The 10,358-nt window shown below is 36.4% G+C and overlaps 1 protein-coding gene across 1 annotated transcript in view; it reads right to left on the bottom strand.

The window, feature by feature from the left end:
- Positions 1–606: 606 nt before the first annotated feature.
- HPRT1 (hypoxanthine phosphoribosyltransferase 1) overlaps positions 607–10,358 on the bottom strand; it is a 34,626-nt gene continuing 24,874 nt past the window's right edge. Inside the window, exons 5-9 of the mRNA XM_008569033.1 lie at positions 9,646–9,663; positions 6,873–6,955; positions 2,225–2,271; positions 1,974–2,050; positions 607–1,255 (exon numbers count right to left, since the gene is read on the bottom strand). Of these exons, the coding sequence (XP_008567255.1) occupies positions 1,208–1,255; positions 1,974–2,050; positions 2,225–2,271; positions 6,873–6,955; positions 9,646–9,663 (273 nt within the window). The 3' untranslated portion in view covers positions 607–1,207. The remainder of the gene's footprint in view (positions 1,256–1,973; positions 2,051–2,224; positions 2,272–6,872; positions 6,956–9,645; positions 9,664–10,358) is intronic.

Below are 10,358 nucleotides of genomic sequence, written 5' to 3'. Positions count from 1 at the left end.
GCACTATCCAGTGCGCCACCGGGCTGGCCCGAAAATGTTTTTTAAACTAGAAAGTTCTAGGACTATAGCAAATTATTATTTAGCTAGATGACTCACAAGGTTGTTAGTTCATACCTCACCTGGAGCAGAGAAACAACTAAGAATTCTGATTTAAACCTTTTCTCCTGCTCCCAGAAAACAAAGGGTTTTGTTGTTGTTCTTTGGTCAATAAAGCATTATCGACACAAAGAATGTAAAAGGACATGTCTGAAAATAATCTGTCAAGATGTAGCTGAGGTTGCAACTGAACAATTTAACAGAATTCTGACAGAAAGCCATGTTATTCTAGCATAGTAAAATGTAATAAAGTACACCATGTGTCTGAAATTTAATGTCTCTGAAGTAGGAATGCTGCTAGCTCCACCAAACCATTCTACCAGATAATCATTATTTGCTGTGTTTGGTAAAGATTACAATTAAACTAGCTACTAAAACTTAAACAAGGAAAAAGTAACCAAAAGAAAACTATACTTAGTTAATTTGTACAGAAATGATAGATATGCATATTTTCTTTTAAAGAGACACCCTTATTTTAGGAATTTTTACATTGAAGAATTCAAAAAAGTGTTAAATTTTTTTTTTGGGAATTTATTGATTTGCATTTAAAAGGGACCTTGACAAAGTTTCACCAGAAATAATCTGAACAAATGGGAAAACACAGTCAACACTACTGAAACACTACTAAAATAACCTAGGACATAGGTTTGTTCAATAGAACAAAACCTCTTAGATGCTGTCACTTACATGAAAACTCACTGCTTCTTACTTTTCTAAACACAATGGTATAATTAACAATATTCAATCACTTCTGTTCTTTCCTGAATATATAAAAATTAAAATACCGATTAAAAAACTAATATATCTTCTCTTTAAATGTTTCTTTCAGATACAATTTCAATATTTTCCATTCAATAGTGGTGTGGTTTAAGAGATTATTTAATTGACAAGTTAAACAACAATCCATTCAAAGGGAATTGATAGTCTACAGGCTCATAGTGCAAATAAAGAGCTCAGGAATGCAGCAACTGACATTTCTAAACAGCAAAGCAGATAAATTCTTAGAATGTACATGCAAAAAGCTCTGGCCACAGAACTAGAACATTTGATAATTTTACTGGCGATGTCAATGGTATTCCAGATGTTTCCAAACTCAGCTTGAACTCTCATCTTAGGCTTTGTATTTTGCTTTTCCGGTTTCACTAATGACACAAACATGCTATAAAATAAAAATCCAGAAATTCACATTAGAAAAGTATATTCTGAAATGAAAGGCAAGAAGAGCATTTTGTATATCTTATAAGAAAAGTTCTATGCTGCCAGGGTTCTTAATAAACAAACAGAAGTAGTACTATTATGTTTCGGGGAGCGTGTCTTTTGAAAACAAAGGAGTAGTCTTGTCCCATTAGTTTGATTTGTTTTTTGTCTCAATATATAACTTTGAAAAACAAATAGAGTAGGGAATTTTAAGAATATCAAAGTGGGGGCCAACGTAAGTGGTGGAAAAAGATGAAACAGAAAACCTGCTTTAGACAGTGCTGTTGGTGCAGTCTTCCTAAATCTTCCCCAACCATGCTCATTAACACATCCATGGACGACTCCTCCAGAGTAGGAGGTAGGTATTTGAAGGAGAGTGAGTTAAAAGACTTACACTCAATCATTTATTTCTTACTTATGACCACGTTTATCATCTGAAATAATAATGGGATAATTATTGTACATTAAAGCTGTTCAACTATTTCAGCCAGCAAGAAGTGTTGCCCTAGCCTGGCCAAGTTCCAGTTCTAAGGATGTCTGTACTTGACTACAGCTTTATGTGACTAATGGAAACCATCAGTCTGTTCAAATTATGAGGTGCTAGAAGGAGAAAACAATTCTTTCCTAAATTTTTATGTGGGTTCTGAAAAATGAGAGTGAGAAAAAGAAGCATTACTTACATTCAAATCCCTGAAGTATTCATTATAGTCAAGGGCATATCCTACAACAAACTTGTCTGGAATTTCAAATCCAACAACTAAAAAGAATCATAATTCGTCATTTAGATACATAAAAAAACATCACTTTCAAATCTAATGCTTGCAAATGTACCTTTTCTACAAGTATTCTCTAAAATAACTCTAAGCCATTTCACACAAAACTTTTTTAGGTTAAAGAAAGTTAAATGATTGGCAAAAAGTAATTTACTTACAGTCTGGCCTATATCCAACACTTCGAGGGGTCCTTTTCACCAGCAAGCTGTTAATTACAAAATGTGACATGTGATGTATGGAGAGACTACAGGGCATTACAAAAATGAATATTAATGTTTCCAAACACTGTTTCACCTGCATTTAGCATCTCATGGTCAGCTTTAACATACCCAAAAGAAAGACTATGAAAGGGACAGCTAAACCATGGGGATTACTGTGAAGGGGTAGCAATGAGTTCATATGACAGACAAGGCCCTTAATTGATTACCCTCTGGAACCTGATGGATGGTTCTGAGAGCTGCACCCTGACTACCCAAGAGTCCATCAAAGGGCCGCTAATCAGGAGGATGAATGAATGCGTAAGGTGTGGCAATAAGCAAAGATGAAAAGATGAGCGCTCTCAGTCCAGAATCGCTGGAAATACAATCCCTATGCTGTAAAGGGCGTGGGAGAGGTGAGCATCTCCTTTCATCAAGACTTTTAATACCTGGCTTACAAAGAAGAACTTAAGGCTAAAAAATAACTAGTGTGCTGAAGAAATCGGTATTTATTTTTGAGAGCAAAAGTTGCAGGTATGGTAGGTCAACTCTATCAAAAGCTAATTTTGTAACTCAAATACTGCTTGTTGAAAATTTTCAGCCATTACAAAAAGCTGTAAGAGTGGGGCTTTGCAAGCCTTTACATATGTTAAGGGAAGTCCCAATAAAACTTAAGATTTCACACTTTACTAGATAAATATATTTAAAGAACTGGAAAGGGCCTAAAAAGTGATTCTCAACCTTGGCTGCGCATCAGAATCATCTGGGAGCTTTAACAACAAACAAACTGAGATACCCAGGCCATACTCCTGACCAATTACATCAGAATCCCTGGGGATGAGAAACAGGCGTTTAAAAAAAAAAAAAAAAAAAAAACTCTCAGGTGATTCCAAAGTGTAGCCAAAGCTGAGAACCACTGGCCTATGCCTTAGGCTCCAAGGGACCGTCTGATCAAGTCTCTCACAATTCTCTTCCAGTAATTAGATAGATGCATTTGATTTCAATTTCCATTTAGAAAGAAAATAACCAATTAGAGCAAAAATCCTTCCCTCTACCTGAACTCAGGAACACTCTAGAAAAGGTATCACTAAACACCATGCAAGCTGTACTAGGAGTTCAGAGGAACTCAGCACCTCATATGCCTAGAGATCTGAATGTTTAATAAAGCTCCATCTGTAAGGAATGATTACAGTTGATCTCTGAAGCATTTTCCATAACATTAAATGTGTAACTACTCCAAAGAAGATATATGCAAATAGCCAATAAGCAGATGAAAAGATGCTCAACATCACTCAGCATCCGGGAAATGCAAATCAAAACCACTCTGAGATACCATCTCACTCCAGTCAGGATGGCTAATATCCAAAAGACAAATGCTGGTGAGGATGCGGAGGAAAAGAAACTCTCATACACTGTTGGTGGGACTGCAAAATGGTTCAGCCTTTATGGAAAATGGTGTAGAGGATCCTCAATTACAGACAGACCTACCATTATGATCCCGCTATTCCAGTGCTGAGTATATACCCAGAGGAATGGAAATCACCATGTCAAAGGGACACCTGTACTCCCATGTTTATTGCAGCGCTATTTACAATAGCCAAGAGTTGGAACCAGCTAAATGCCTGTCATCGGATGAGTGGATAAAGAAACTGGTATATCTACACAAAGGAATACTATTCTGCTATAAAAAAAAAAAATGAAATACTAGCATTTGCAGCAACATGGATGGACTTAGAGAAAAATATTAAGTGAAATAAGCCAGGCATGGAAAGAGAAATACCACTTGTTCTCACTTATTTGTGGAAGCTAATAAAAATAAATATACAAACAAACAAACAGGGGAGGGAGACAAAACAATCACAACAATTCCTTGAACTTGTTAAGACAAGTGAACAGGTATGATGTTGATGGGGGGAGGGGGAGGGTAAATATATTGATAAATTTTTAAAAAGAAATAATAAAGAAAATAATTTAAAAATTGATTACACTGCTATTATTAGATATTTATATAAATTGCTAATTTACATGTTATTTGATACATTACAATTTACCTAAGTAAACAAGTTTATTAAAAGTGACTCAGCAAATACGATTATATAGTTAAGTTAAATGTTAATAGCTTTTTCAAATTTTTTTTATTTTAAAATATAGATTCATAGGGAGTTGCTAAAAAAAAAAAAAAAGAAAGAAAAAAAGCACAAGGGAGGTCACACGTGCCCTTTATCTAGTTTCCTCCTATGGTAACACCTTGCGTAACCATAGTAGATTATCACAGCCAAGACAGTGACATTGGTGAACTGGCTTTATCCAGATTTCACCAGTTTTCCATGCACTCATCGATATGTGTACAGTTGTGTGCAATTTTATCACATGTGAATTCATGTAATCCCCACCACAAGCAAAATATTTTGCTTCAGCAAGGCTCCCTCTCTCCCCCTCAACCCCTGGCCACCACTAATCTTTTCTCCACTTCTAGAATTTCATCATTTCAAGAAGGTTGTATAAATGGAATCATACAGCATGTAACCTTTTGAGATTGGCTTTTATGGGCACAATTCTCTTGAGGCTTAGCTAGGCTGCTGTGTGTATCAATAGTTTGTTCCTTTTTATTGTTGAATAGTATCTCACGATAGGGTGGTACCACCGTTTGTTTAACCATTCACCTGCTGAAGGACATTTTGGTTGCTTCCATTTTGGGACTATTACTAATGAAATTGCTATGAACATTCATGTACAGGTTTTTGTGTAGACATAAGTTTTCACTTCTCTGGGATAAATGGCCAACTTCTGGGGTCTTATGGTAGTTACATGTTTAGTTTTTAAAGAAACTACCAAACCGTTTTCCACAATGGCCATGCCATTTTACATTTCTATCACTTAACAGCTTTTTATTTTTAATTGAAGTTAAAAGTTTACTTAGTCGGGCCGGCCCGGTGGCGCACTGCTATAGTGCGCCGCTTGGGAAGTGCGGTGGCGCTCCCGCCGAGAGTTCGGATCCCGCATACGGACCGGCCGCTCACTGGCTGAGCGAGGGGCGGGAGCAACACCAAGGGTTGCGATCCCGTGGCCGGTCCCGGTCCGGTCCGGGTGCAACACTGAGGGTTGCGATCCGTTGCCGGTCACGAAAAAAGACAAAAAGGAAAAAAAAAAAAAAAAAAAGTTTACTTAGTCATTCTTAACCCTGCAGTGAGTAAAAAGAGTAAGCTTCATACTTATTCTTTTTATACATAAAGCTCAAATACACATACATGACATAAACAGATATACAATATATCCATGATATTAAAATTTCATGATGGGGGAAAGATTAGGAAAAAAAAAGTTGAGAAACACTGATTTAGGCCAACTGCATTACTAAGAAATGATCTAAGTATTCTTTGAGCACGTCACACCTACAGCAACACAAAGTACCTCCCTCATGAGCCAGTCCATCTCAATTCCAATGTATACACCAGGAAAGAATTACAAAAGAATATCTGGAGGACTAAACTCTACGCCACACAGTAGGTTGACATTTAAAACCCTAAAGATTATGCAGGAAATAAGCAAGTGCACTGAATGGTTTATAGGATACAACTTAGTGCCCTATAATGCATCATTTATACGTTCTCATCATGCCTGTCTCAAATCCATTTAAAGGAAAAACTCACTGACATACACTTGCACTACCTATCAGAAAAGCCCATAAGGACAAACTGCTGCCATATGACTCGTTTGTAGGCTTATTCTGATTCAATGCTCTACAGATATTTTGATTCTTTAAAAAGGGTTTATAAAAAACAGTTAATCATTTCGGGAAAAAAATAGTTAGATCACGACTTGACCCCTACAGAAAAATTGCAGATTGGTCAAAGATTTAAAAATGAAAAATGAAATTGTAACAAACAAAAAAAGAAAATCACAAAAAACCTGGGATGTTACTCTACTAAAAACTTAATGTAGTTAAAGCATGAACTCTGAGCCAAGTTCCCTGGGTTCAAATCTCATCTCTATAGCTTACTAGTTCTGTGCCTTTGGGCAATTCCCTACGCCTCAGTATCCTTATCTGTAAAGTAGGAATAATAATGCTACCCCAGAGTTATTTGGAGATGAAACTATAATTAGGAAAAAACACAGGTAGAACTCTAAAAGCAAAAGCCAAACGGCATAGATATGGCCAAGCAATGAGGCTGGCTTAGAAAAAAGGAAGCAGGCATTGTAAAATTTTAATGTGGACACAAAACAAGATGCAACGTACATCATTCAATTCCAGGAGCTCCAGATCTCCAGGGCCCACCCCTTCTTACCACTTCTCTTCACCTCCCTTTTGGGATCCTTGGTCTCAATTTTGCAAGGAGGCCCAAAATCCTGTCATGCTACTCAGGACAAGCTGATACAATCAGCATGCTCAAAAACCAAATGTAAATAATATTAGGCAAGGAGGTGACTATAACGAAGGGCTTTATTAAAACACAACAAAATTATTTACAAAGGATATTTCCTGAATTTTAAGATTACATTAGCTTTTGAAGATAAAATGACAGTTGAGAACATTTATCCTGACAAAGAAGCAACCACTTAATCCTCCTTCCAAGGAAAAAAATATCCTGTGTCAAAATGTCGTACCTACCTTGCAACCTTGACCATCTTTGGATGATACTGCCTGACCAAGGAAAGCAAGGTTTGCATTGTTTTGCCAGTGTCAATTATATCCTTTTAAAAAAGAAAAGACATTTAAATGGTAAATAAAACCAGCACAACTTTAAATCAGAGTTACTATATAAACACAAAATGCCAAAACCTCCATGTATAACTGAAATACTGTCATTTTTTTCTAGTGCAGTAAATCTCACCAAAAATTCACACACTGAGATATTCTGGAATCTGTAAATTATCTGGCCCTCAGCAAGCAGTAGGAATGCCAGTCCCCACAACTGGATTTTGTAGGCACGAAGAGAACAATGACAGCACATGCAAGTATATACACAACCATTTTATTGGAGAGTTATGATGCTGCCCTTTTTTATAAAAGGCATTTTAGATTTTTTTTCATAAATTCAAGATAGGGATTCTCTCCCCCTGTCACTGATACAGGTGTTTTAACAAGACCACACTTTGAGAAACACTGCCTTACACCATCTTTAAAAATATCCACATTAATAAGGTTTTACTACGTAAAATGACTTTAGGGCTGGCTGGTTAGCTCATTGGGTTGAGTGTGGTGGTAATAACACCAAGGTCAAGGGTTTGGATCCCCATACCAGCCAGCTGCCAAAATAAAAAATAAAAAAATAAAATGACTTTACATGAAAATGAATCTCAGCTGTTCAGTCAAAAGTAGGACATTATTCAAAACAAATCCAACTCCAATAATGAAAATATTTTCTAAACCATAACCCTAATGCTCTTCAATGAAAATACTCTAAAAATGGTATAAAGCTGTGCAAGCCATCAGAAACATCAGGGCTGGAGACCTGTGGAAAATGCAGATTTCTGGTTTGTGGTAGGCAGAATTCTGATGAACTCCAATATTTCTGGAACTAAATTCTGGGACTGAAGGGAAGTGAAGAAATGGGGCTTTAGCTGTATTATAATGTTTAATTTCTTTTAAAAAATGAGATTTGAAGCAAATGTGGTAAAATGCTAATGTTTTGTGGTGGATACATGGGTGCCGAGAGTTCAAAATATTTCATAATTAAAATTAAAAGCAAAGGTCCAAGTGGGTTGAGGAGGGAAGGAGCATCAAGGAAAGCTTTGTGGAGGTGACTTGTGAGCTAGGTCTTAAAGGAATTAAACATGGGATAAGAAGGGAGGGAGTAAGGACATTTCAAGTACAAGAAATAAGGAACAAATAGTGGAAACAACCTAAACGCCTATCAACCAAATGAATGGGTAAAATAAAATGCAGTACTATATACCCATACAAAGGAATATAATTCAGCAATGGAAAAGAATGAGTACTGATACATTGCACAATACGGATGAATCTTGAAAACACTGAGCTAAGTGAAAGAAGCCAGGCACAAAAGGGCACATATTGTATGATTCCATTTATATGAAATGTCCAGAATAGGCAAATCTCATATAAACAGCAAATAGACGATCAGTTTGGTAGGGGTTGGGGGAAGGGAAACGGAGAGTGGTGGCTAAGGGGATTGAGTTTCTCCATGAGACAATGAAAATGTTCTAAAATTGCATGTGCTGATGACTGCACAGTGCTGTGAATACTATACAAACCACTGAATTGTGCACTTTAAATGGGTGAATGGTATGATATGTGAATTATATCTCAATAATGTTGTTATTTTAAAAAGAAGTAAGGAGTAAAGAACAGGGGGGCACAAAAAGGGAGGTAAAGGCTCTGGGAAACAGCAAAATGTACAGAGAAAATGAAAGGAAGTTTCTGGAGAATGAGACTGGTAATGGGTGTTGAGGTCACACTGAAAAACTTGTCAGAAGAATTTGGTCTAAAGAATAAAGAATGGGGGAATAGGGTCTGAGTAGGAGGCATGAGCACAAATTGTGCTTTTGAAGTCTGTAGAATTAATTCAAGGCAGAAAGATTTGAATAGGGAGACCACAGACAAATAATAAAGAGGTATACATAGGCTATTAGGCAGTGATAAGTGATCGGGGGAAAAAAGTATTGAAGAGGGATAGAAGTTGAGGTGGGTAGAAATGTGAGATTATACATAGATGGCAGGAGGAGTCCTTAATGAGGTAAATTATGAGTAAATCAAGGGTTCTTAAACCTTAGCATGCATCAGAATCACCTGGAGACTTGTTAAAGCATACCTTGTTGGGCCTCGACACAGATTTTGATTCAGTAGGTTCCCAGTTGGTGCTTTTGGTCTAGGGATCACACTTTGAAAACCACTGAGCTAAAGGAAGTGATAATTCGAATCTTCACTCCACTTACTAGCTGGTAACCTTGGGAAACTGTTTAACCTCTCTGTGCTCATTTCCTTAGCACTTAGAATAGTGCCTGGAAAAGTGAGCACTGTATAAATTTGCCCATTATTATGTACAAAACACTTTAGGACCTAATAGCAAACGGAACATAGTATATGAATTATAAATATTCCTTTGTATGTAACCAAATAGTACATAGACAAAATTTAAGCAAAATACTAAATTATATGTATGTAAAATATGGTTATAATATGCTTAGAAAAGATTTCAAACCAAAGAGAGAGAGGTAGGAAATATAGTAAAATTTTTCCATTATTGGTAAAAATAAATTGCTAAATATTCTTTATAAAAAACCAGTCTCATTCCTTTAGAACACAAACCCACCATTAAACCTGAGGAAGAAGAATTTCTTTCTCTGGCTTACCTTTATGATGGTGTACATACTAAGTTAGAAAATCATAAATACTATATAAAAGTAAATGTAGAACTTACTTCAACAATCAAGACATTCTATAAGAAAAAAAAGAAATGCAAATCAGTACAATGAATCAGACAGTATTTCCAATTATAAGTCAAATCACATCATAACAAACTCTAAGAAATTATCCAAATTCTTGTTTTTAGATACTTTACTGTATCAAACCCTGCTTTAAACAAATGGGCCATCTGTTGGGATTTGGAAGTCTTTAATACTGAAATGTGTATTGCAATGGAATTTTTAAAAATAAAATTTGACCCATGTGTTCATTTTTAAAAAGCTTTCATCACTTAATGAGAGGTCTAATCTTGGGCATGTAATGAAATTTCTCTGGGCCTCAGTATCCCATGTGTAAATTAAGAAACTTGAACTGGCTGGCCTCTTATGCATCTTCTTACTCTAACATTCTAATAACTATAGTTTGTACAATAACTCCGAAATCATGTATTTAACTTATCACATAGAATCCAATTCAAAACCCATTTTCTTGTTAGGCTAAAACTGATGTGCATTTTCCGGATGTGTCCATATTCTTGGACTACACTAAAGAAAGATATCAATGCTTCCTCCTCCCACCCTAAACCCTCACCCACTTTCTTTGTTTTTTTTGTTTTTTTGTTTTTCTCCTTTTTGTCTTTTTTCGTGACCGGCAACGGATCGCAACCCTCACTGTCGCGCCCGTACCGGACCGGGACCGGCAACGGGATCGCAACCCTCGGTGTTGCAC

Source organism: Galeopterus variegatus, unplaced genomic scaffold (assembly GCF_000696425.1).
Source record: "Galeopterus variegatus unplaced genomic scaffold, G_variegatus-3.0.2 Scaffold459, whole genome shotgun sequence".
Taxonomy (NCBI): domain Eukaryota; kingdom Metazoa; phylum Chordata; class Mammalia; order Dermoptera; family Cynocephalidae; genus Galeopterus; species Galeopterus variegatus.
The sequence above is the reverse complement of the archived record's forward strand: the minus strand, read 5'-3'. Positions and strand labels throughout refer to the sequence as shown.